This window comes from Amblyraja radiata, chromosome 39 (assembly GCF_010909765.2).
Source record: "Amblyraja radiata isolate CabotCenter1 chromosome 39, sAmbRad1.1.pri, whole genome shotgun sequence".
Taxonomy (NCBI): Eukaryota; Metazoa; Chordata; class Chondrichthyes; order Rajiformes; family Rajidae; genus Amblyraja; species Amblyraja radiata.
The window spans coordinates 13353796-13380157 of NC_045994.1; the positions used below are offsets into that span (position 1 = coordinate 13353796).

Sequence of the window (26362 nt, forward strand, 5' to 3'; positions counted from 1 at the left end):
CATTAAGGAAGGATTGCAAGGCGTGAAGGGTTGCTGATCCCTTGAGCAGGAAAAGTGGGCTAACCCACAACAGGTCAGCAAATATAATGAAGAATAAAAAAACCTCAGATCAGGGCACCACAAACTCTTTGAACAAGGACCACAATATCAGACTAGGATGTCCAGCATATTCTCATGGAGAGGCAGAACCATTTTGTTCTAGGCTCGCTTGGCCACTTGGAAATAATCTAAGGACATGGTCCTTCTTCCTGGTGAGAGAAGAACCAAAGAGATGAGGAGAAGAGAACCAAACTAATCGCGGGGCTGGAGGTAATGGCATTAAAGCTCGAGATATAGACGTTAGAGATACAGCGTGGAAACAGGCCCAATAGCCCACCGATTCCACGCCGACCAGCCATCTCCCGTGCGATCCGACGTACTAGGGAAACTATTTACAGAAGCCAATTAACCTACAAATCTGCACGCCATTGGCGTGTGGGAGGAAACTGGAGCACCCGGAGAAAACCCACGCGGGTCACGGGGCGAACGTGCAAACTCCGTACTGACAGCACGTGTAGTCAGGAGCGAACCCGGGTCTCTGGCGCTGTAAGGCAGCAACTCTACCGCTACGCCTCCGTGCCGCCCCTCTGACCTAGCATCGATTACGAGTTTACGAGGATCGATTCTCAGTCCTTTGTGTAAAACTAGAACATTTCAAATTTAAGAAAAAGATAAAGATTTTATTTTGTGTTTTGAAAAATCCATTTCCCCTTTAATCCCACGTGTATATTCTGATATTACTTTCACCTTTCTGCACAATTAAATGTGAATTATGATTTCAACTTTCTGAATTGAGGGCTGTGGTGTTTCCAAATATCAGTGCGGACTGGAGAATGGAAAACATAAATTTTCTGGTCTAGAATTACCTGAATATTGTTGGGAATTTTTGCCGAAGGGTTTGCAGAATGATGTTCCTACAACGCCAAATTACTAAGGCTGGTCAGAACCTCTTTCTTTGACATGGGTGCAGTTTTAAAAGGAAAGTGTAATGAGTCGTGCCAGCATAGTCTTGTTCCAGTCTGGGCAGCACAGTGGCGCAGCGGTAGAGTTGCTGCCTTACAGCGCCAGAGACCCGGGTTCGATCCTGACTACGGGTGCTGTCTGTACGGAGTTTGTACGTTCTCCCTGTGACCATGTGGGTTTTCTCTGGGTGCTCTGGTTTCCTCCCGTACTCCAAAGACCTGCAGGTTTGTAGGTTAATTGGCTTAGTGTAGATGTAAAATTGTCCCAAGTGTGTGTGTGTGTGTGTGTGTGTGTGTGTGTGTGTGTGTGTGTGTGTGTGTGTGTGTGTGTGTGTGTGTGTGTGTGTGTGTGTGTGTGTGTGTGTGTGTGTGTGGGATGGTGCTGGGGACGATCGCTGGTCGGCACGGACTCGGTGGGCCGAAGGGCCTGTTTCCACGCTGTATCTTAAAACTAAACTGCTGGTATCTTGAGCAAAATACAAAGAGCTCAGCGGGTCAGGCAGCTTCTGAGGAGGGAAATGGCTATTTATCCATTATTCTCACAGTCGGCAATAATCAGCAGGGATTGACGTGCTAATTTATTATTAACGGCGACCCACCCTACTGACCCTGAATTTGTAATGTTAGACCAAGAATGGTGAAATCCGTCATTAGACTGGTCATAAATGGTGCGACAAGCCCTCCACATAGATCACTCCCACATCCAACAAGTCTTTATATTTATCATCACCCACCTTGTAAACCTGGTTTAGTTAATGGTTCTAAAGTTGGAGTCCTGACCCAAAACATTGCCTATCCATGTTCTCCATCGATGCTGCCTGACCTGCCGAGTAAGGTCTCTTTCAATTAATAGTTCTGCCCAGTCCAGTCAAAGCTTTTACGACCAATAATTGGATACTAATCAATGCTCCAGTTTTTAGACTTTAGAGGTGGAGTGTGGAATCTGGCCCTTCGGCCCATCGAGTCCATGCCAACCAGCGAGCACTATCCTACACGCATTAGGGATAATTTACAGAAGCCAATTTAACCTACAGGCGTGCACGTCTTTGGAGTGTGGGAGGAAACCGGAGCAGCAGGAGAAAACCTCCGCGGGTCACGGGGAGCACGTGCAAACTCCACACAGACAGCACCCGGAGTCAGGATCGAACCCTGGCCTCTGCCAGCAACTCTACCGCTGCACAGGGAGAAACGGTATTTAGCACACACCTCTGTTTTGGGAGAAATCGTTTCATTTGTGGGAATTCATTGGGGGAGAAATATAGTTCGTAGTTACAAGGACACAAACTGCTGGAGTAACCGAGTGGGTCAGGCAGCATCTCTGGAGAACATGAATAGGTGACGTTTCGGGTCGGGACCCTTCTTGTGTCTACTCCACCACTTTGTGACTTATTTTTAAGCCAACATCTGCAGGTCCTTGTTTTGACCAGTTTGTATAAAGGTCCTGTGTCCAGCCAGCAGTGAGGATATGCACTGATATCTTTTGCTGTTGGTTTTTGGTTGAAGCCAACTCCACCTCTGCCCGTCTGTGCTGATCTGATCTGTGCGCGATGATACAATTTAACAGCAGCTTCCCATCATTGTGTACAATGATCATCGAGGGATGTGATGTGGAAAATATGTAATGCCTTAATGAACTTTTGAAATGAACCCATTTTCACGTGGGACCCACTGTAGACCACGTATCTGCCATGTATCTCCCCTCAGTTCCCAACCACCTCTGAATGATATTGTTCAGCCCTATACACTAAACCTGCCGCTTCACATATTACACCAACCAGCTCCAAAGCCGTCAGAAATTGCCCCAGCATTGTCACATTGAAATAGTATATCGAGCTAGTGGGTATGAACAATAGTTTACACTTGTTGCAATGCTGAGGATGTTTAGATTCTTGCCCTGCTTCAAATCCTGAAAGAGTCCCTGACATTTAAAAACTGCTAACACATAGCTTAAGCTCTTCAACAGACGAACATATACATCCTGATGCACGCACGATACTAATGTATAAACATGTAAACTGGTGCAACTTTACACATATTTACTTTGGCAGAACAAGATTGTTGACTGAATCCCAAACACAAGATGAGTGGCCTTTGTATCGCGAGCCATTGTCTAAGAGAGGGGAGGAGTCAGAGCAGAGGGGTTGGCGTTCCTGCGGTGGCCAGCAGAGGGAGCACCAACTCCACCGTGAGCCGCTCTAGACTTCCGGTTTTCCAGAGTAGCCACTGGGAAACGGGAATAGACCAATATTCCGTCAAACGCCAAGAAGGGACTTTGTGGTGACGATCCCATCCCAATTTCCTGGTTCCAATTCTTGCTCAGCACCTCCCACCCCTTTCCTGAACCTTGAACCCTCCATCCAGGTCTAGGGGGCACTGGCAGGCCCTCAACTCCATTGGCGGCCAGTCCCAATGAAGTGACGTGTAGGAAGGAACTGCAGGTGCTGGTTTACACCGAAAATAGACAAAAAATGCTGGAGTAACTCAGTAGGACCGGCGGCGTCTCTGGAGAGAAGGAATGGGTGACGTTTCAGGTCAAGACCCTTCCCTCAGACATAAGAATGTTTCCATTCCATCTCTCCAGAGATGCCGCCTGTCCCGCTGTGTTATTCCAGCATTTCCAGTCAGAACCACCCCGCACGTCCCCACAAAACATCACGGAGCTGCAACGGGCAAAGCCAGTGGTGGCAGCCAAGTTGCGCATGGAAAGATGCCACTGCTTGGTCAAGGGTAGAACGTTGCAAGTTGTGTTCCCTGGTAGCCTAGAAGCTTACGCTTGTAGAACAGCAGCACAATGGGTCTCAATGGTCATAGAGTGGACCACGGCTAGCATGCCAAGTCCCCCACTCATCCACACCTGGTCTTACTCTTTGACCTTGGTCTTGTCTCACCTGTGGGACAATATTACATGATTGATGAATAAGCCTCCTACAGGTGCTCAACTACTGACCAACGAACTATTGGACCATCAGCTCCGAGTCAATTCCTCAGGCAAGTGCCATGTCTTGGGCACTCAACATTAAGGCCCAACATCATTCCAAGCAGAACTATACAACTCCTTAGCCGTTGGGACCTATTGAGAAGGAAGCAATATTGGCTTGTATATATATTGGCAATATATTGGTATCCAATATTGGCACTGATAACATTATACCACACCACCCAATATACAATGGAAGTCCCAACTCAATAGGAAGGCTGCAATTCTGACCTCCCACCACTGGATGCCACCGGATTCAAGGATGCGACAAGCCTCTGCACAACACCAATTCTCTTCCCACCTTCCCCGGTTCAAATCCCATCTTGGGACCACTGAACTTCTGGAAATTTCACAACTGAATTTGCAGGCCGACATTCCAACCCGGAGATGGACAGACAATCCATGAGGAATAAGGGGCCATGCACGCAGACGCGAGCCAACCTCCTCTGTACCCCTCATCACCAAGGACCACCCGGCTCTCATCCACCCGGCCAGACATGTGAGGAAGGTGTCTTCTCTGTTCTGCCCTCTGACTACATTTTCTACATCAACACAGCAGCAATGTTTCAATTCTCATCGTGCCACCAACTTTAAAATGCCATTATTTTTCTTTACATCCGAGTTGAACCTGAGACGACAGTGAGAAGGTAAATTGTCCAGAGTGGGCCTGGCTGTGGGACGGTGTCAGGCGACTGTGGGCGTCTGGGCCACATTGGACGTGGGCTTGTTCGAGTTGACGTGAGGAACGAGGCTGGAGTTCGGGTTGGTCGCGTTGAAGGTGTAGTCGTGGGCCTGGAAGCACAGAGGAAAGAACTCGGTCACCACACGAAAGCAAAGTCCCGCAGGGGGCGCGGAGGCGAGATCGAATCTGGGAGAACTGTAAAGAATGCGCAGAGAAAGGGAAAAAATGCGATTGGTGTAGGATGTGTATCGAGCCTCTCCGGGCAAGAGAATGTGTGTGTCTACCAGGTCTATCCCTTTGTTATCACCTCTTCCACAGCCAACAATGAACCATTGTGGGCTCCACCTTTCCATGGTCCATCTGAATTCCTTGGTCATCTGATTCATTCTGAACCTCTTCATACCTCTAGTTTCCCTCTCCCCTGACTCTCAGTCTGAAGAAGAGTCTCGACTTGAAACGTCACCCATTCCTTCTCTCCAGAAATGCTGCCTGTCCCAATGAGTTACTCCAGCATCTTGTTTCTATCTTATCTTCGGTGTAAACCAGCATTGCAGGTCCTTCTGATACAATGCTAGTAGTTTAGTTTAGTTTATAGTCACCAGCACCAAGGTATATGGAAATGCCTGGTTGTTGTGTTGCCATCTAGTCAGCGGAAAGACTATACATGATTACAATCACGCTGTCCACAGTGTACAGGGTACAGGATAAAGGGAATAACGTTTAGTGCAAGGTAAGTCCAGTACAGATAGTCCAAGTGTCTCCAATGAGGTAGATAGTATGTCAGGACCGCTCTCAGCTCACTACCTAGCAGGACTCTGGGCTTACGGAGCAGGGGTGACTAAAGGGCCTGTTGTTCTCCCTGTACAGTTAGACCAATACACCACAGCAATAGGCGCTTCAAGGACAGCACAGTGGCACAGGGGTAGAGCTGCTGCCTTACAGCACTAGAGGCCCTGGTTCGATCTTGACTGCGGGTGCAGTCTGTACAGTGTTTGAACCGTCTCCCCATGACATAGAAACATAGAAAATAGGTGCAGGAGTAGGCCATTCGGCCCTTCGAGCCTGCACCGCCATTCAATATGATCATGGCTGATCATCCAACTCAGTATCCCGTACCTGCCTTATCTCCATATCCCCTGATCCCTTTAGCCACAAGGGCCACATCCAACTCCCTCTTAAATATAGCCAATTAACTGGCCTCAACTACTTTCTGTGGCAGAGAGTTCCACAGATTCACCACTCTCTGTATGAATTTTTTTTTTATCATCTCTGTCCTAAAAGATTTCCCCCTTATCCTTAAACTGTTACCCCTTGTTCTGGACTTCCCCAACATCGGGAACAATTGGGACTGCGTGGATTTTCTCCGAGTGCTCCGGTTTCCTCCCACACTCCCAAGACGTACGGGTTTGTAGGTTAAATGGCTTTTTCAAATGGTAGAAAAATTGTCCCTAATGTGTGTAGGTTCGTGTATTGGGGTAGTCGCTGGTCGGCGCGGACTCAGTGGGCCGAAGGGCCTGTTTCCACGCTGTATCTCTAAAGTCGAACGCCCACCGAGTCAATAACAACCATCGACTGCTCATTTGCACCGATACATTTTTTTTCCTCCCGTACCCCCATCAACTCCCCCAGAATCTACCCCACATCTGCACACTCGGGGGCGATTTGGAGTGGCCGTTTAAATGACCAAACTGCGGGAACATACGTTTCACAACATGCAGCGAGGCGCACGCAAGCGACTATTTATTTTGCTCTGAAGTAGAGGCAGCAGAATCTTACGTGACGTCGGAATATCCGGTCCAGCAGACTCCTTTTGGGTGGCTCTGGAAGAAGGTTCCAATCCAGGTCTGGAGATCGGCACCCATTTGGTCCAAACACGTTCAATTCCTTGAAACATTCAGTCTCGATCATCTACACAAACAGCAGGGGACAAGATGGAAAGATGACTTCGTTTTTAAGAAGGAACTGCAGATGCTGGAAAATGAAAGGTACACAAAAAAGCTGGGGAAATTCAGCGGGTTCAGCAGCATCTATGGAGCGAAGGAAATAGGCAACGTTTCGGGCCAAAACCCTTCTTCAGACTGATCCTAGATGACTTAGTTAGTTGTGCCTCCACCTCCAGCACCCTGCCATTCTCTTTAGCCCAATGATCTCACCAAAATGGGCTGCAAATCATCACACACGTGCATGTATGTGGTGGAGACCTGATGAAGGTATCTTACGATAGACAATAAGTGCAGGAGGAGGCCATTCGGCCCTTCGAGCCAGCACCGTCATGCAATGTGATCATGGCTGATCATCCACAATCAGTACCCCGTTCCTGCCTTCTCCCCATATCCCTTAACTCCGCTATCCCTAAGAGCCCTATCTAACTCTCTCTTGAAAGCATCCAGAGAACCAGCCTCCACCGCCTTCTGAGGCAGAGAATTCCACACACCATTCTCTGTGTGAAAAAGTGTTTCCTCATCTCTGTTCTAAATGGCTTACCCCTTATTCTTAAACTATGGCCCCTGGTTCTGGACTGGCCCAACATCAGGAAAATGTTTATGTTATGAGAGGGGTAGAGAAGGTAGACACTCAGACCTATTTTACCAGGACCAAAATGACTAGAGGTCAGAGAGACAATGTTGAAAGGAGGGGATGTGCAGGGCAGGTTTGTTTTTTGTTACACAGAGGGTGGTGGGTGCCTGGAATGCACTGTCAGGGTTGATGTTAGAGGTAGATACAGTAGTGGCCTTTAAGAGATTATTAGGTGGATTAATATTCCTGGAGATTGTCGGGATGTGCATCGTCTTTCTGCTTAATCGCGTATTGTCTTTCCGCTGACTGGTTAGCAAACAAAAAAAAAGCTTTACACTGTACCTTGGTACACGTGACAATAAACAAAACTGAAACATGCACAGGGAGAGATTAACTTGGCTTCATGTTCGGCACAGACATGGTGGGCCGAAGGGCCTGTTCCTGTACTGTTCTCTGTTCTATATGATCAGGATTAACACACAATAAGACAGCATGGAGTTGGGGGGTGTCCTATCAAAGCCCATGTCCCAGAAGCTTGCCATAAAATCACCTGGGCCAGGTGCCTGGGAAATGGAATTGATTCAACTATCTTAAGCACACAATTCTTGAACTCCGTAATTTCAGAAGTGATAAGAGTACGTCAACATTATTAAGGTAAAACCTTGGAAGCAACGCTATGCCTCAGATGAACCCCTTCCCTTATTTTAAGCTGATTGATTCAGTTTGAGTCTGAGATAGTGACTGACTGGGGCGTGAGGAAGTATCTTCCCTGACCATGAGAGAACACAAGAGCGGTTTGCTACTGACCTCGTTTTGCCACGGGATCGGAACGCTGCCTGTGGCGAATTTCACGTAGAAGTCGTTGTCAGTTTGGTCCAGAGACACGCCCTTCACCGTGGAAAACTGTTCAATGTCCAGCACGTCCTTGCAGTAAACTGCTCGAGGCTAGCAGTTAAAAACAAGCAAATGACACACGGTTAAAGAAACAACTCTGTCACTGGAGGGTCGGCCACACGCGTGGAAACGGTCTGGCTAGATTACACCACAGTTGCAACACAACACTGTCTCCAGAACACATCAACCTAATGGCCCTGTCCCACTATACAAGTCCACCCAAGAGCTCTCCCGAGTTTAAAGAAAAATCAAACTCGTGGTAAGCACGTAGAATGTACGCAGTGGGTACGTCAGAGCTCGGGACGTCTCTTAGCGGATCGTATCGCTAACGGCCGGTACTCGGGAAACACGGTAAGACTCGTGAAGATTTTTCAACATGTTGGAAAATGTCCACGAGAGCCCCGAGTACCCACAAGCGGCTATTACCGTAATTCTCCGAGTTCGAATCAGGGGAAACTCGGGAGAACTCTTGAATTACCTCATACAGTGGGACGGCCCCATTACACAGACATATCTTCATTTCACTTCATCATTCATTTTCGCCATTGTTGAAAACATTAGCGATGCAGTGGTGCTGGTTTCCAACATGGGGGGGAACATTTTTCCTGCATCTAGCCTGTCGAATCCTCTAAGAATTTCATATGTTTCTATAAGATGCCCTCTCATCCTTCTAAATTCCAGTGAACCACAAGCCCGGTCGAACCACTCTTTCATCCCACATTCCCAAAACATACGGGGTTGTGGGATAGTTGGCCTCCAAAAATTGTCCTTTGGTGGGCAGGGAGTGGGATTACATGATCGATTGTTGGCATGGGCTCGCTGGGCTGAAGGGACTGTTTCCATGCTGTATCTTTCAATCAGTTAAATCAACTTATTTGCGGACTTCCAATTTCTCAGGAAGGCACACAGTGCTTCACCGCCAGTGGTGGTCACTCCTGTTCTAATGCTACGGGAACGCGAATGCCAAACCCATCGTGTCGCCCTGCCGAACACTTACATCTGGTATGAACGACGGCTGCAGCATGCCAGCCTCCAACCGCTTGAAGTTGATGCCTTTGAAGAATGGATGTCCTTTCACCTCGTTGGCCCCCTCTGCCTTGCAACCGAGTCGCTGCTTTGGATCTTTGGTTAGCAGCTGTGAAGAAGAGCGATCAGGTTAAAATTTACAAATTCATAAGTTGTACGACCAGAATTAGGCCATTCAGCCCATCAAATGTATACAATCATAGAATCATAGAATCATAGAATCATAGAAAATAGGTGCAGGAGTAGGCCATTCGGCCCTTCGAGCCTGCACCGCCATTCAATATGATCATGGCTGATCATCCAACTCATGAGGGGAATGGACACGTTAGTGGCAGGAAACATGTTCCTGATGTTGGGGGAAATCCAGAATCAGGGGCCACACAGTTTAAGAATAAGGAGTAAGCCATTTAGAACGGAGACCAGGAAACACTTTTTCTCACAGAGAGTAGTGAGTCTGTGGAATTCTCTGCCTCAGAGGGCAGTGGAGGCAGGTTCTCTGGATGCTTTCAAGAGAGAGCTAGATAGGGCTCTTAAAAATAGCGGAGTCAGGGGATATGGGGAGAAGGCAGGAACGGGGTACTGATTGGGGATGATCAGCCATGATCACATTGAATGGCGGTGCTGGCTCGAAGGGCCGAATGGTCTACTCCTGCACCTATTGTCTATTGTCTATTGAATGGATCGGGTAAATGCACAGAATCTCTTGCCCAAACCTGGACCCACTGCAGTTCGCGTACCGCCACAACAGATCAACGGTGGATGCGATCTCGCTGGCCCTCCACTCCGCACTGGACCACTTGGACAACAAAAACTCATATGTCAGGCTGTTATTCATTGATTACAGCTCGGCATTTAACACAATCATCCCCTCCAAACTGGTTACCAAACTCGCAGAACTGGGTCTCTGCGCATCCCTCTGCAACTGGATCCTCGACTTCCTCGTCCACAGACCACAGTCTGTTCGTATTGGTGGAAATGTGTCAGCCTCAATAACAATCAGCATGGGAGCACCTCAAGGCTGCGTGCTCAGCCCCCTGCTGTACTCACTCTATACCCATGACTGCGTAGCGAACCACAGTGCGAACTCCATCATCAAGTTCGCTGACGACACCACTATTGTGGGGTGTATCACTGATGGGGATGAGTCAGAGTACAGAAGAGAGATCGAGCAACTGTCCATATGGTGCCAGCGCAATAACCTGGCCCTCAACACCAGCAAAACCAAGGAACTGATTGTGGACTTTGGAAGGAGTAGGAGGGGGACCCACAGCCCCATTTATATCAACGGGTCGATGGTTGAAAGGGTCAAGAACTTCAAATTCCTGGGGGTGCACATCTCTGAAGATCTTTCCTGGTCCGAGAACACTAACGCAATTATCAAAAAAGCTCATCAGCGCCTCTACTTCCTGAGAAGATTACGGAGAGTCGGATTGTCAAGGAAGACTCTCTCTAACTTCTACAGGTGCACAGTCGAGAGCATGCTGACCGGTTGCATCGTGGCTTGGTTCGGAAATTTGAGCGCCCTGGAGAGGAAAAGACTACAAAAAGTAGTAAACACTGCCCAGTCCATCATCGGCTCTGACCTTCCTTCCATCGAGGGGATTTATCGCAGTCGCTGCCTCAAAAAGGCTGGCAGTATCATCAAAGACCCACACCATCCTGGCCACACACTCATCTCCCTGCTACCTTCAGGTAGAAGGTACAGGAGCCTGAAGACTGCAACAACCAGGTTCAGGAATAGCTACTTCCCCTCAGCCATCAGGCTATTAAACCTGGCTCGGACAAAACTCTGATTATTAGCAACCACTTTCTGTTATTTGCACTACCAGTTTATTTATTCATGTGTGTATATATTTATATCATGGTATATGGACACATTTATCTGTTTTGTAGTAAATGCCTACTATTTTCTGTGTGCTTAAGCAAAGCAAGAATTTCATTGTCCTATACAGGGACACATGACAATAAACTCACTTGAACTTGAGTAGGGGAATCGAGGACCAGAGGACATAGGTTCAAGGTGAAGGGGAAAAGATTTAATAGGAATCTGAGGGGTAACTTTTTCATACAAAGGGTGGTGGGTGCATGGAACGAGCTGCCAGAGGAGGTAGTTGAGGCTGGGATTATCCCAACGTTTAAGAAACAGTTAGACAACAGATGTGCAGTCTGCAAGGTCCCACATATCGCAACCTGTATACACATCCTGCACAGCCACAATTTAGTTTATACAAGTTATACTTTACTTCTTAGTCTGCTACAAGAGATTATAAAATATAAACATAGTAATCTGCCAAAGGCAATGGACAATTTTATTTTAAATACCTACTATCTCAGATTGACAAGAAGTGCTACTGGTGTACAATGTCAACACCACACATCTGATTCAGAGTACTCTGCGTAGAGGCTTCAGATACAGAGTCCAACTATTACTTGGCCTTTGTGGTGCTTCAAGTTCACCACCGATTCTCTGGCACCTTTGGTCCAGAGCCTTTCTGGATTATCTGATTTCACAAGTTCACAAGTTATAGGGGTAGAATTAGGCCATTCGGCCCATCGAGTCTATTCCACCATTCAATCATGGCTGATCTCTGCCTCCCATTTTCCTGCCTTCTCCCCCATAACCTTTGACACCCACGTCTATCTCTGCCTTAATTAATATCCACTGACTTGGCCTCCACAGCCCACTGTGCCAATGTTCCACAGATTAACTGCCCTCTGACTAAAGACCATCAGAGGTCATTCACCCACTGTGGCCACACCATCAGAGGTCAAGGGCCCAGAGAGGGTTCCAACAGTAGCGGACCGGAACGCCATGGCTGTTGGAGGACCGAGATACCGGCCCACAAAGTCGGCCTCGAACGTCCGCCATGAGAACGGATCTGCCGGCTCCAACCCGGGACAGAATTCCAGAGCGCCGGACATAGGAGGGAAATTCATCGGCCGCGGGAAGTCCCGATGAGGTTGAGATCGGCCGCCTGCCCCGACCTAGGCGCAGATATTAAGGGGGACTTCCAGACGGGATTTCAAGTGTGCTCTCGTGATTTTGTCCGGATTAAAAAGAGGCGTCAGACCATCAGTTGCTGCACGTAGAGAATAGCAGAGAGGAAACCTGCCTTGATTTTACTCAGCCTTGAAATACTCAGCCAGTCAGTCAGCATCTACGTGGTGCCATGTGGATGACCATTCGTCATTTCTCCACCTATTTTCTTCCTACGTTTAATTTCAGAATTTCAACATCTGCAGTATTTTGCTTTTTTGGATTTCTGCCCAATTTTAATCGCTAACGTCAGCTTGGGAAAGCTGGGAAAGCTGACGGCAGGTACATCACCCATAAATATGGGTCCCAATTGAGTTATGCTATGCTAGCAATAATCTAACAGCCCTGTGCCACGGTACGAGTTCATTCCAAGAGCTCTCCCGAGTTAAAAAAAAATCTAACTCGTGGTAAGCACGGAGAATAATAATAATAATAAATTTTATTTAATGGGCGCCTTTCAGACATCTCAAGGACACCTTACATAGTAATCGGAATAAAAACATATAATCGGAATAGAACAGGTAAAAAAGACATCACAGAGACACAAATTAAAAACAGAATTCAATCCAAAAACAGAAAATCAAAAACACAGTGTGAAGAGAGAGCAGCGGCAGCCAAAGCGCGCCAGCGTCCACTCTCTCTTCACGGCAGCCATCTTGGACACAGACCTACAGGACTACAATTAGACAAAGAAAAACGTAGCGGGTACGTCGGAGCTCGGGGACGTCTCTTAGCGCTAATGGCAGGTACTCGGGAAGGCTCGCTAACAGCAGGTAAGCACGGGAAGACTCGTGAAGATTTTTCAACGTGTTGAAAAATGTCCACGAGATCCCCGAGTACCGACGAGCGGCCATTACCGTAAATCTCCGAGTTCGAATCAGGGCAAACTCGGGAGAGCTCTTGGAATGAACTCGTACCGTGGGACAGGGAGTTAAGGCAGCATGGAAATAGACCCTTCGGCCCACCGAGTCTATGCTGACCATTGATGGACTTGGTGGGCTGAAAGGTATATTCCCGTGCTGCATCTTCCAATTAATGTTGACAAATATGTTTAAAGTTTTTACCAAATATTGTCATATAAAAATGTAATATTTAAATATTGTCATATTTTAAAAAAAAACACAACATTTATACACGATTAGCATTTTATTTGCAATTAGCATGGGAAGTAACAACTCACCACCCGACAGATACGTTTCACATCCTCCGTGAATTTGTCACTGTACTCCTCTTCCTGATGCTGCACTCGCTTCTCCACCTCTTCCCGCTTCACCCTCTCCTTCCGAGCACGGAACGGTGAATGTCCAGCGGTCATCTCATAGACCAGGCATCCCAGTCCCCACCAGTCGGGACTCACTGTGTACTGCTCGTTGTTTATCACCTCGGGAGCTGAAAACGGGAGGGTGGGACAATTTGAACCACTGAGGCCCACACAGCACAGAAACACGCTCTCCGACCCGACTTGCCCCAGCTAACCAAGATGCCCCAACGGCACTCGTCCCACCTGCCCTATGTTTGACCCACATTCCTCGAAACCTTTCATAAGATCAGAAGTGATAGGAGCAGAATTAGGCCATTCGGCCCATCAAGTCTGCTCCGCCATTCAATCATGGCTGATGTGTCCCTCCCTCCTAGAAACATAGAAACATAGAAAATAAGTGCAGGAGTAGGCCATTCGGCCCTTCGAGCCTGCACCGCCATTCATTGTGATCATGGCTGATCATCCAACACAGTATCCTGTACCTTCCTTCTCTCCATACCCACTGTTCCCTTTAGCCACAAGAGCCACATCTAACTCCCTCTTAAATATAGCCAATGAACTGGCCTCAACTACTTTCTGTGGCAGAGAATTCCAGAGATTCACCACTCTCTGTATGAATTTTTTTTTATAATCATCTCTGTCCTAAAAGATTTGCCCCTTACCCTTAAACTGTGACCCCTTGTTCTGGACTTCCCCAACATCGGGAACAATCTTCTTGCATCTAGCCTGTCCAACCCCTTAAGAATTTTGTAAGTTTCTATAAGATCCCCCCTCAATCTTCTACATTCTAGCGAGCACAAGCCGAGTCAATCCATCTCCTAACCCCATTCTCCTGCGGAGGGAATGGACAGACCACATTTCGGGTCGGGACCCCTCTTCAGACTAAAAACATTTTGAATCCGTCTCCAAATAACGCCTCATATTTCCAAGCAAGAAATTCAGCCATGGTGCAGCTACATAGTACTTGAGACCTGCTGACTCATTCGTTCTAAGGACATAACTGCTGGATTTAATCTAAATATTTAAATCATCTAGCTCTTACCGGGAAAGGAAAGTCAACACTGCTTATAAACAAATCTCTTAAAAACTTCAGCACAGTGTATAAACTCTGCAATGGAACCAATTACGTGGAAATGCCACAGAAAGCTGTGGAGGCCAAGTCAATGGATATTTTTAAGGCAGAGATAGACAGAGTACGGGTGTCAAAGGGTTATGGGGAGAAAGCAGGAGAATGGGGGTTGAGAGGGAAAGATAGATCAGCCATGTTGAATGGCGGAGTAGACTGGATGGGCCGAATGGCCTCATTCTGCTCCTATCACCTATGAATGGATGAACTTGTGAAATCAGTCATGTGCTTTTTGATGATATTCCTTACAATGCCGTGGAAGTCTGGTTCACTATAGCGAGGGCTTTCTTGTGTGTTTTCCAACTTATGAAAGGCATAAATTACTCAGCCATGCCAGCCGCTGAGCACGAAGGCTTGTTTATAGAGAAGTACAACTCGGGATTAGAGGACTAAGCCCGCTCACCCATATACCCGACGGTACCGACACGCCCACGAATCCTCTCTCCCTCCGGTATCGCCACCGCCAGTCCCAAATCCGACAAGCGAATGTGACCTGTTGCAAGAGGGAAGAAGGAAACCTAACGTTACTCCGACACTTGGAGATGCAGCGAGTTCATTAAGTCAAGTCACATGTCAAGTCACGTTTATTTATTTAGCACATTTAAAAAACAACTCTCGTTGGCCAAAGTGCTTTACATTTGTTATAAGAATAGTATAAACAAACAAACTACATACATATATACATGTAGCCCTCGCTCAGTGGACGTCAGGAAAGGCTTGGGAGTATAGATAAGTTTTTAGTCTTGACTTAAAGGAGTCGATGGAGGGGGCTGTTCGTTCTGATGGGAAAGGGGATGCTGTTCCACAGACTAGGAGCTGCAACCGCAAAGGCGTGGTCGCCCCTGAGCTTATGCCTAGACCGCGGGATATTCAGCAGCCCCAAGTCGGCCGACCTGAGGGACCTGGAGGTGGAGTGGTGGGTGAGAAGACTGGGGGGGCAAGCATTTAAAGTTCATCAAATGTGGGGGCGCCGAGAACGAAGGGGGGGGGGAACGCCTCTGTAGGGGCCCCCGAGAACAAAGAGGGGCTAAACGAGGGGCCGCGTACGGCACCAGATCAAACTGTTCGATTAACTTCTTCTAACTTTGTCGGCAGGAGAAACGCGGCGAGTTTTGTGCACAGCCTAGATGAGGCCTGCGGGATAAAATTGCTGGGTTGTATCAATGAAACAAAGCATTTCACTGGACCTAGGTACATGTTTCATTGAACCATTGTCTCCATATGAGCACATTGGTGCCCAGCTGTAACTTGACTTGGGAGATAGAATCACAAAGCATGCAAACAGACCCTTCGGCCCATAGTGTCCTCCTGACCATCAGGCACCATTTACATGAATATACTAGCTTATATTCCATTTTATTCTGTCCATATTCCATGTCTCACCTACATTCTAGAAGCCATTTTTAGCAGCCAATTAGTCAACCAAATGTTTGATCCTGAGCTGGGGTGCTGTCGGTGTGGTGTTTGCACGTTCATCCTGTGACCCAGTGGATTTCTACCACGTGCTCCGGTTTCCTCCCACATCACAAAGACATACAGGTTTGTAAGTTAATTGGCTTCGGGAAAACTGTAAATTGCCCACAGTGTGTTGTGGGTTAGAGCGAGTGTTTGGGAGATTTCAGGTCAGCACGGACTTGGTGGACCGAAGGGCCTGTTTCCACGCTGTATCGCTAAAATAAACTAAGCTGAATGGAATATCTGGTGTTAGGATCACTGTTCAAGATTAACAGGCTATCCACACAGAACATAGTAGGCATTAACTACAAAACAGATCAGTGTGTCCATATACTCTTAAGTGTAGAAGCAAGGAACAGCAGATGCTAGTTAACAAAAGAAGACACAAAGTGCTGGAGTAGCTCAGCGGGTCAGGCTGCATCTCAGGAAACACGGGTAGGCAAAGTTCTGAATCAGGACCCTTCTTCAGTCTGAAGGGTCCCAACCTGAAACGTCACCTACCTAGGTTCTCCTTAGATGCTGCCTGACCCACTGAGATACTCCAGCACTCTGTGTCTTCTTTTGTCAACTAGCATCTGCTGTTCCTTGCTTCTACACTTAAGAGTATATGGACACACTGATCTGTTTTGTAGTCAATGCCTACTATGTTCTGTTGTGCTGAAGCAAAGCAAGAATTTCATTGTCCTATCAGGGACACATGACAATAAACTCACTTGAACTTGAACTTAAGAGGCAAAACTGTTTCTCTTAAATATTCGAGTGTCTTTGGAACTTTCTTTCTGAAAGAGCAGTGTCAGCGCGTCTTGGAAAGGATACTGCGGATAGGGGGAGCATGGAGTTAAAAATATGGGCACATCAGCCATGATCTTATTAAATGGCAGGGCAGTCTTGAAGGCTGGGCCGCCTATTCCTAATTCCTATACAGACATGAGCCCGTGCCAATATTTATCTCATGTTCAACACAATTAAAACATGTTATTTTGCCATGATCTCATTTCTATTTGCGGAAGCTTATTGTTTGAAAATCTGCTTCGACAGATTCGATAAATTACAGTAACGACACTGCTTAAGGAAGTGCTCGAGTCAGGTGTAATACCAATGTTTAAAAGACATTCGGACAGGAACATGGATTGTAAAGGTTTAGTGGGATATTGGCCAAATTCGGGCAAATAGGATTCGGCTAGATGGATCATCTTGGCTAGCATGGATGAGCTGGGCCGAAGGGCCCGTTTCTGTGCTGAATGACTCAATGGCATCTAAAAAACTGAATTGACTAGAAATGTTTTAGCATGAAATGAGACTGCTAGTCCTTCCATTCTTTTCACTGTAACAGGTGGGTGGAGCAATGTATCCAATGCCAGAATTAGTTCTGAAGAAAGGTGGCAGGAATTGTGAGGAAAAGATCAGGTAGGCACTCCATTATCTTAGAGTAATACAGTGTGGAAACAGGGCCTATGGCTCAACTTGCCCACGTCGGTGGGAGGAAACCAGAGCACACAGAGAAAATCCACGCAGTCACAGGGAGAACGTGCAGACTCCGTACAGACAGCACTCGTAATAATAACTTTATTTATAAATAACTTTATTTATAAAGCACTTTAAACAACTGCAGTTGCCACAAAGTGCTGTACATGAGAACTCATGGACAAAAAGCTATTACAAACCATTAAAAACCGTAAAACGAAGGACTATAAAAAACACACTAAAAATTAAGACATTAAAAGCACTAAGAACAGGAGCAATGCCTCAGCTAGTGTCGAAAGCCAAAGAATAAAAATGTGTTTTTAGGGAGGATTTGAAGATGGACAGTGAGGGGGCCTGTCTGATGTGCAACGGCAAGGTGTTCCAGAGTGCCGGAGCAGCAACAGAAAAGGCTCTATCCCCTCTGAGCTTCCGCTTAGACCTTGGTACCTCAAGGAGCAGCTGATCAGCTGACCTGAGGCACCGGGCAGGAGCATATAGGTGGAGCAGCTCAGAGAGGTAAGGCGGGGCGAGCCCATTCAACGATTTAAAAACAAATAAAAGAATTTTGAAATGAACTCGAAAGTGCACTGGGAGCCAGTGAAGGGAGGCCAAAATTGGCGTAATGTGCTCCCTCTTTCGCGTTCCGGTCAAAAGGCGAACTGACGCTGTAAGGCAGCAACTCTACCGCTGCGCCACCGTGCCACACTTACTGACTTGATGGCACTTTGAATGGACTTAATGACAGTGTGAATATGTCTAAAGTGTTCACTGATGATTTTTGCATTTTCTGCAAACATTTTATAAGAATTATTCTCATGCCATGTTTTTTTATCGATAAGACAATCCTCACCACAAAATTGTACTGAATAATACAGCTCGGAAGCAGCGCCTTTGGTTCACCAGGTCCGCACTAACATTCACCGTATCCCACTTTCACATTCACACCAATGGCAAATTACAGAGACCAAAACAAACACGCACATGGGAGGAAACTGGAGCATTCGGAGGAAACCCACACGGTCACAAGGAGAACGTACAAACTCCACACAGACAGAATCCCGAGGTCTGGATTGAACCTGGGTCTACGGCACTTTGAGGCAACAGCTCTACCAGCTGTGCCACCACAGCCAACATCAATAATATCATTGCATAGCCATTGTTATAGGATCATGGAGTCTTACAGCATAGAAACAGTCCCTTGGTCCCAACTCCCACACAGTGGCCAACATGTCCCATCTACACTAGTCCCATGCATTTGGCCCATATCACTCTAAACCTGTCCAGCCCATGTTGGTTGTTGTATTAGATCAGTGGTTCCCAACCTTTTTTAGCTCATGGCCCCCTTGGGATCTTTTAATTTTTCTGTGGCCCTCCCCCCCTGACACTATTAGCGGAAAAATAGTACTTCAATATTATAATACCTTCCATAAAAATATCAGTGTCTATTAATTGCACATATATTCTCTTTTATTCTATTCCACAAACATCAAAAATTACATAGATTTTAATTTATTAGAACTGAAATTTAGGAGGCAACAGGGTGGAAGCTCTGTGGCTCCCTTCATTGAACCTGTGGCCCCCTAAATCCCAACATTTTTCTGCGGCCCCCCTGAAATTTGCCATGGCCCCAGGTTGGGAATCACTGTGTTAGATGATCAATCTAAGACTGGATGCTTTGGGCTAATGAGAAGCCAACACTAGCCATGGTCATTAAGCAGTCACCCAACCAGAGGAGCTCTCAGCTAGTCCTGGAGACCAGGTGAAATACCCACCATTGTCATCGAGCAGGATGTTCTCCGGCTTCAGATCCCTGCGGAGAGAAATAGGAAAGAGAAACATGAGATGAAGCCACACAATTCCCCTCACCCTGCCGTAGCCACGATAGCTCAGCTCCACTTTGGCAAAGAACCATAACAAATAAGTGCAGGAGTAGGCCATCTGGCCCTTTCAGCCAGCACCGCCATTCAATATGATCGTGGCTGACCATCCAAAATCAGTACCCTGTTCCTGCTTTTCTCCCCATATCCCTTGATTCCGTTAGCCCCAAGAGCTAAATCTTTTTCTCACCGAGAGTGGTGAGTCTGTGGAATTCTCTGCCTCAGAGGGCGGTGGAGGCAGGTTTTCTGGATGCTTTCAAGAGAGAGCTAAATAGGGCTCTTAAAAATAGCAGAGTCAGGGGATATGGGGAGAAGGCAGGAACGGGGTACTGATTGTGGATGATCAGCCATGATCACATTGAATGGCGGTGCTGGCTCGAAGGGCCAAATGGTCTACTCCTGCACCTATTGTCTATCTCTCTCTTGAAAACATCCAGTGAATTGGCCTCCACTGCCTTCTGTGGCATGGAATTCCACAGAATCACAACTCTCTGGGTGAAAACGTTTTTCCTCATCTCGGTCCTGAACCGCAGGACTGTGATGAGGATTCACCTCAGTCTCGGACATCAAACCCGTTCAATGCCCATCCTCAAGGCTTTCAGTGACGAGCTGGCGTAACTTGGGGCAAAAAAAGAACAGAACACTGGAAGAGCTCAGCAGGTAAAGCAGCATCTGTGGAGGCGAATAGTGAAAGGCCTGGATAGAGTGGATGTGGAGTGGATGTTTCCACTAGTGGGAGAATCCAGGACTAGTGGTCACAGAATTAAAGGACATCCCTTTAGGAAAGAAATGAGGAGGAACTTCTTTAATCAGAGGGTGGTGAATCTGTGGAACTCATTGCCACAGACGGCTGTGGAGGCCAAGTCAATGGATATTTTCAAAGCATAGATAGATAGATTCTTGATTAGTGTGGGTGTCTGGGGTTATGGGGAGAAGGCAGGAGAATGGGGTTAGAAGGGAGAGATAGATCAGCCACGATAGAATGGCGAAGTAGACTTGAAGGTCCGAATGGCCTAATTCTGCTCCTATCATTTATGACCTTATGAGGCAAAAAGATGTACGTCGACCTTTCAGGTCAAGATGCTTTTTCTGCAGAGGTCTTTGGAAAGTTCTGCTTTTTTGTTCCCATATTGCAGTATTTGTAATCTCTTTAATCTGTCGGCATAGTTCGGAGTTTGGCTCGTGTTGGAATGTATTTAATTAAATCACACTTTCGATCACAGGGGAGCTGCTGACAGGAGGTTTTTTGTTTCCATTCGAGTTACCTTGCCGTGTTTTACAGTTCTCAAGTGCGACTTAAGTGGGACTCTGTTGAAATACAAATACACTTCTTATTCTGTTAAGTTATTGTTTTTTCAGCCTTTATCAGCAGATCTACTGGCTCCCAGGCGAGGCAGCCCTGGTGAAAGGGGCTCCGAGAAGCAATGACAATGTTGGCCCTTTAACAGTGTTTGAGTCATGCCTTCCGGAAGTGGCGGCGCTGGGAACGGCTGCGGCTCGCCTGCAGTCCGTTTGTCTTTACTTTTTTGTGTTGTTTTTTTTCGTTTTGTGTAGTTGGATTTTAGTTTGTGTTTATGTGGGGGGGGGGGGGGGGGGTTGAAACGGGGTTTGCTGTCTCTCCCTTGGGGGGAATACGACTTTTTCGTCGTATCCCCCCTCTCTGCCTCTGTCTGCGCTGAGGCCTAATGGCGGAGCTGGCGACCTCGGGACTCCGGAGGCAGCCTGTCAGGACTTGCCCTGGGCTCGCTCCCGTGAGCAAGGCCCAGTTCGGGGCTGGAACTGCGCTCCCGTGAGGACGGCCTGGCGAGGGGCCGAGACTCTCCCGTGAGGGGCTGTGGCACTCCCGTCGGAGTGGCCCAGCCCGAGGGAGGAACGGCACTCCCGTCGGAGTGGCTCAGCCCGAGGGAGGAACGGCACTCCCGTCGGAGTGGCCCAGCCCGAGGGAGGAAAGGCACTCCCGTCGGAGTGGCCCAGCCCGAGGGAGAACGGTACTCACGTGAGGGCGATCCGGCTCGGGGCTGGAACGGTGCTCCGGTGGCTGGGACGGCGTTCTGGCGGCGGTGACCTGAGTCCTGGGTTCAGCCGCGGGCCAGCGGCTGCGTATGCTGGACTGGAGGGCGGCAGCTTCGACCACCCCCGGGCCGCGGTGTTTGAACCGGCCCGTTTGCGGGGTTCGGTGAGCCGCGGGACCGTTGTGCCATCGCCCGGTGGGGAATCGCCTCAGCGCAGAGGGAGAAGAGGAGGGAAGAGACAGTAACCCTAAGATTTTTTTGCCTCCCCCACAGTGAGGAGGTGCTTGGTGGATACACTGTGGTGGACGTTAATTTGTGTTTACTGTTGTTATTATTGTATGATGTATGTATGACTGCAGGCACGAAATTTCGTTCAGACCGTACGGCCTGAATGACAATAAAGGGATTCAATTCAATTCAATAGAAACGATAACAGGGCCAAAATTAGTGGCCTGAAAAGGAACAAGAAGTCAACGATACTCCAAGCTTTCAGTATGGTCTTTTTTTAGTTTAGAGATATGTCATGAACAAGCTGTTCCCAAACTGCCAGCTTAGTTTTATAGGTTCGAGATACAGCATGGAAACATAGAAACATAGAAAATAGGTGCAGGAGTAGGCCATTCGGCCCTTCGAGCCTGCACCGCCATTCAATGTGATCATGGCTGATCATCCAACTCAGTATCCTGAACCTGCCTGCTCTCCATACCCCCTGATCCCTTTAGCCACAAGGGCCACATCTAACTCCATGTTAAATATAGCCAATGAACTGTGGCCTCAACTACCTTCTGTGGCAGAGAATTCCAGAGATTCACCACTCTCTGTGTGAAAAATGTTTTCCTCATCTCGGTGCCTAAAGATTTCCCCCTTATCCTTAAACTGTGACCCCTTGTTCTGGACTTCCCCAACATCGGGAACAATCTTCCTGCATCTAGCCTGTCCAACCCCTTAAGAATTTTGTAAGTTTCAATAAGAAAGATGCTCTTTGACCCACCGAGTCCAGGCCGAGCATTGATCAACCATTCACACCAGTTCTATGAGTGTGCCGAGATGCTGCTGGAACCATTGAATTACTTCTGTGTATTTTTTTTTTTAGAAACCAGCATCTGCAGTTCCTCGTTTCTACCCACGAGTTCTCTGTTATGTTGCTTTTTCATCCACTCTCTCCACACTGGTGGCACTTTATTGTGGCGAATTGACCTACAAACTCGCACGTCTTTGGGATGTGGGAGGAAACCGGAGCACCCAGAGGAAACCCACGTGGTCACAGGGAGAACGTGCAAACTCCGCACAGACAGCACCCGAGGACAGGATCGAATCCGGGTGTCTGGTGCTGTGAGGCAGCAGCTCTACCATTGTGCCGCTCAATTTGATGTGTGCTGCATTTTCATTTCATTATGCATACATCAGCTTATGCTCTCGATTGAATTTGGACCCGGCCTCCCATCCCCCCCAACATCCAATTTAAAAAATCCCCGCAAAATTACTGCGAAATTCATTGGGACATTTAAGGATGGCAGAATATTGTGTGTGTTCTCACGGAATCTCAAGAGCTCTGTTATATTATCTTGTTTAATACTAGTGTTACCCTTCAGTGGATGACACTGCCCTTCCGAGCTTTGTTTTGACATCAGTTGCAAAACCTGGCTCCTCTCTGCAACGAGTCAAAGGCAGATAACCTCAAATGAGAGGTCGCCTCATACACAGTGTCCAATGTGGGAACAGAATGACTTTTCCCCCCTGATATTTGAGAGGCTTTAGCCTATGATAAACCAGGCATGATTTAGATTTTAGAGTTACAGCGTGGAAACAGGCCAGTCGGCCCATCGAGTCCGTGGTGACCACCGATCACCTCGTACACTAACACTATTGTCCTACACACTGGGACCAATTTTACAAATTCACAACAAAGTCAATTAACCAACAATTAACCTGTACGGCTTTGGAGTGTGGGAGGAAACCGGAGCGAGTCTTCCCGAGTACCTGCCGTCAGCGTTACGAGCTGCTAAGAGACGTCCCCGAGCTCCGACGTACCCGCTACGTTCATTCTCCATGCTTACCACGAGTTTGATTTTTTTTAAACTCGGGAGAGCTCTTGGAATGGACTCGTACTGTGGGACAGGGCCATAAGTAAATCACACAAATGTCAATGTGAATGGTAATAATAATAATAATGGATGGGATTTATATAGCGCCTTTCTAATACTCAAGGCGCTTTACATCGCATTATTCATTCATTCCTCAGTCACACTCGGTGGTGGTAAGCTACTTCTGTAGCCACAGCTGCCCTGGGGCAGACTGACGGAAGCGTGGCTGCCAATCTGCGCCTACGGCCCCTCCGACCACCACCAATCACTCACACACATTCACACACAGGCAAAGGTGGGTGAAGTGTCTTGCCCAAGGACACAACGACAGTATGCACTCCAAGCGGGATTCGAACCGGCTACCTTCCAGTTGCCAGCCGAACACTTAGCCCATTGTGCCATCTGTCGTCCCTCATCTCAACCTCACGCCCCCTAGAGTTGCAGAATCGCAATGTAATTGCAATGTCCAGGTAGATGACACTGGTGACACAGTGGTAAGTCTTGTACTATTGTGCCCATGCGATGGTGGAACTGCACTTGGACAAGCCAAGGGGTAGTGTCCACATTCCATTTACAATAGAGCCACTAAATTGCCTGAGAACCACAAAGCACAACACACCAGATAGGTACAGTTTAAAAAAAAGTTTTTTAAAGGAACGAAGGGCTAATTAGCCAGAGCGGGTTTTTGACCAACAGACCATCAAGTTTTGATGTTGGATCTCACAGGAAGCCATTAAAGATACCATTGTGGGAGGGGACGGCTTTCTTAGTTATGTTTGGCTATGAACCATCTTGTTCTGTCGAACGGGGAGAAGATTAGGACTTGTTTTATGAGTCACAATCATTTAGCCTTTTATTACAACAATTGTGTTCCTTTCAAGCCATCAGATTACAGAAAGCCAGACTACAATTAGCCATATTTTCTTCACTTACTTTTGCAGGGAAATTGGCCAAGTATCTTATCTGATGCTCAGTAGAGGAAAATGGTGATTTAAAGTTCCTCTTGTTTAATGTTCCGTTGGAAAATCAGGCTAATGATAGCAAAATAGCACTCAACTTGGCTCAAAGCAATTAGCTCCAGTTAATCGCCAACTACTGTTGGTAACATTGAACTCTAAACCTCCTGACTTGATACCCAGCGGCCACTTTAATTTGTTAGCAAGCACGAGTTAGGTCGGCATGGTGGCACAGCGGATAGAGTTGCTGCCTAACAGTGCTTGCAGCGCTGGAGAAACCCGAGTTCGATCCCGACTACGGGTGCTGCCTGTACGGAGTTTGTATGTTCTCCCCGTGACCTGCGTGGGTTTTCTCCGAGATCTTCGGTTTCCTCCCACACTCCAAAGACGTACAGGCATGTAGGTAAATTGGCTTGGTGAGTGTGAAAATTGTCACTAGTGTGTGTCGGAGAGTGTCAATATGCGGGGATCGCTGGTCGGCGCGGACCCAGTGGGCCAGAGGGCCTGTTTCCGCGCTGTATCTCTAAACTAAACAAGTGATTATGAATGAAGTACAAGCAGATGAGGAACATTTGTGCTATCCATCGAGGCAATAGTTTGAATCTCATCGGCCGACTTGCCCCTCTAATCTCTGAACCCCTGTCCAAACAGTGGCCGTGAAAGATCTCAATGGGTGATAGCAAACAAACCACTTTCCACATTAATGCGTGTCTCAAAGATCAGAGTGGTCCAAAGACAATGATTCACAGCTAGCTTACAAATGCTCCCCAGGTTGAGGCCACAAGTGATTTACAAAAGAAAATAGTTTGGTTTAGTTCATTGTCACGTGTACTGGGGTACAGTGATAAGCTTTTTTTTGTTGTTGCGTGCTATCCGTAAGTGTAAAGACTGCACATGATTGAAATCAAGATACAGTGTTAGATACAGGATAAAGGAAATAGCATCTAGAGCAAGATAACGCCCATTATTGGGTCTTCTCTACATCATTGCCTTGCTCTCTCTACACACACTAATTATCAACTTGAGAAAACAAGACAATGATGAAGAAGTGATAAAAGTTGATACAGATATTTAAACAAGAGTTTATTGTTATAAGGCCATAAGTGATAGGGGCCGAACTAGGCCATTCAGCCCATCAAATCTACTCCGCCATTCAATCAATGCTGATCCATCTCTCCCTCCTAACCCCATTCTCCTGCCATCTCCCCATAACCCCCGACACCCGTACTAATGAAGAATGTATCCATCTCTGCCGTAAACATATCCATTGATTTGGCATCCACAGATTCACCACCCTCTGACTAAAGAAATTCCTCCTCATCTTCTAAAGGAACGTTATTTAATTATGAGGCTGTGTCCTCTAATCCTAGACTCTACCACTGGTGGAAACATCCTCTCCACATCCACTCTATCCAGGCGTTTCATTATTCGGACTTAACGTGAAAGTTCTTGAACGCTGTGGCTGTCCAGTGAGCTTGATCGTTTAAATTCACAAGTGCACATGGTTTGTGGTTCTGGAGATTTCTCAGGGATTGGAGGCACACTTACCGATACGCAATACCTTCCCGGTGGAGATGATCCAGGCCACAACAGATTTCAGCCGTGTAAAATATAACCCGTTCCTCCTCAAAGCCTGGGTCACCCATGCTGTAGATGTGGAACTTCAAGTCCCCTCCGTTCATAATGGTGAGAACTAAACACAGTGCATCTTTAGTTTCGTAGGCATAAGCTAGGCTGACCTGGGAATCGAAGCACAGAGAGTTGAAACTTTATGAGTGGTCGTGAACAAGACAAGAATGGTTGGTAGACAAAAGTGCTAGAGAAACTCAGCGGGTGCAGCAGCTTCTATGGAGCGAAGGAAATAGGCAACGTTTCGGGCCGAAACCCTTCTTCAGACTGATCGTTGCCTATTTCCTTCGCTCCATAGATGTTGCTGCACCTGCTGAGTTTCTCCAGCACTTTTGTCTACCTTCGATTTTCCAGCATCTGCAGT

General features: G+C 47.2%; 1 protein-coding gene across 1 annotated transcript in view; it reads right to left on the reverse strand.

Moving 5' to 3' along the window:
* Positions 1–3020: 3020 nt before the first annotated feature.
* LOC116967244 (G protein-coupled receptor kinase 5-like) overlaps positions 3021–26362 on the reverse strand; it is an 88013-nt gene continuing 64671 nt past the window's right edge. The window contains exons 9-16 of the mRNA XM_033013701.1: positions 25918–26108; positions 19213–19250; positions 14925–15014; positions 13315–13523; positions 9069–9206; positions 7985–8122; positions 6437–6568; positions 3021–4770 (exon numbers count right to left, since the gene is read on the reverse strand). Of these exons, the coding sequence (XP_032869592.1) occupies positions 4663–4770; positions 6437–6568; positions 7985–8122; positions 9069–9206; positions 13315–13523; positions 14925–15014; positions 19213–19250; positions 25918–26108 (1044 nt within the window). The 3' untranslated portion in view covers positions 3021–4662. The remainder of the gene's footprint in view (positions 4771–6436; positions 6569–7984; positions 8123–9068; positions 9207–13314; positions 13524–14924; positions 15015–19212; positions 19251–25917; positions 26109–26362) is intronic.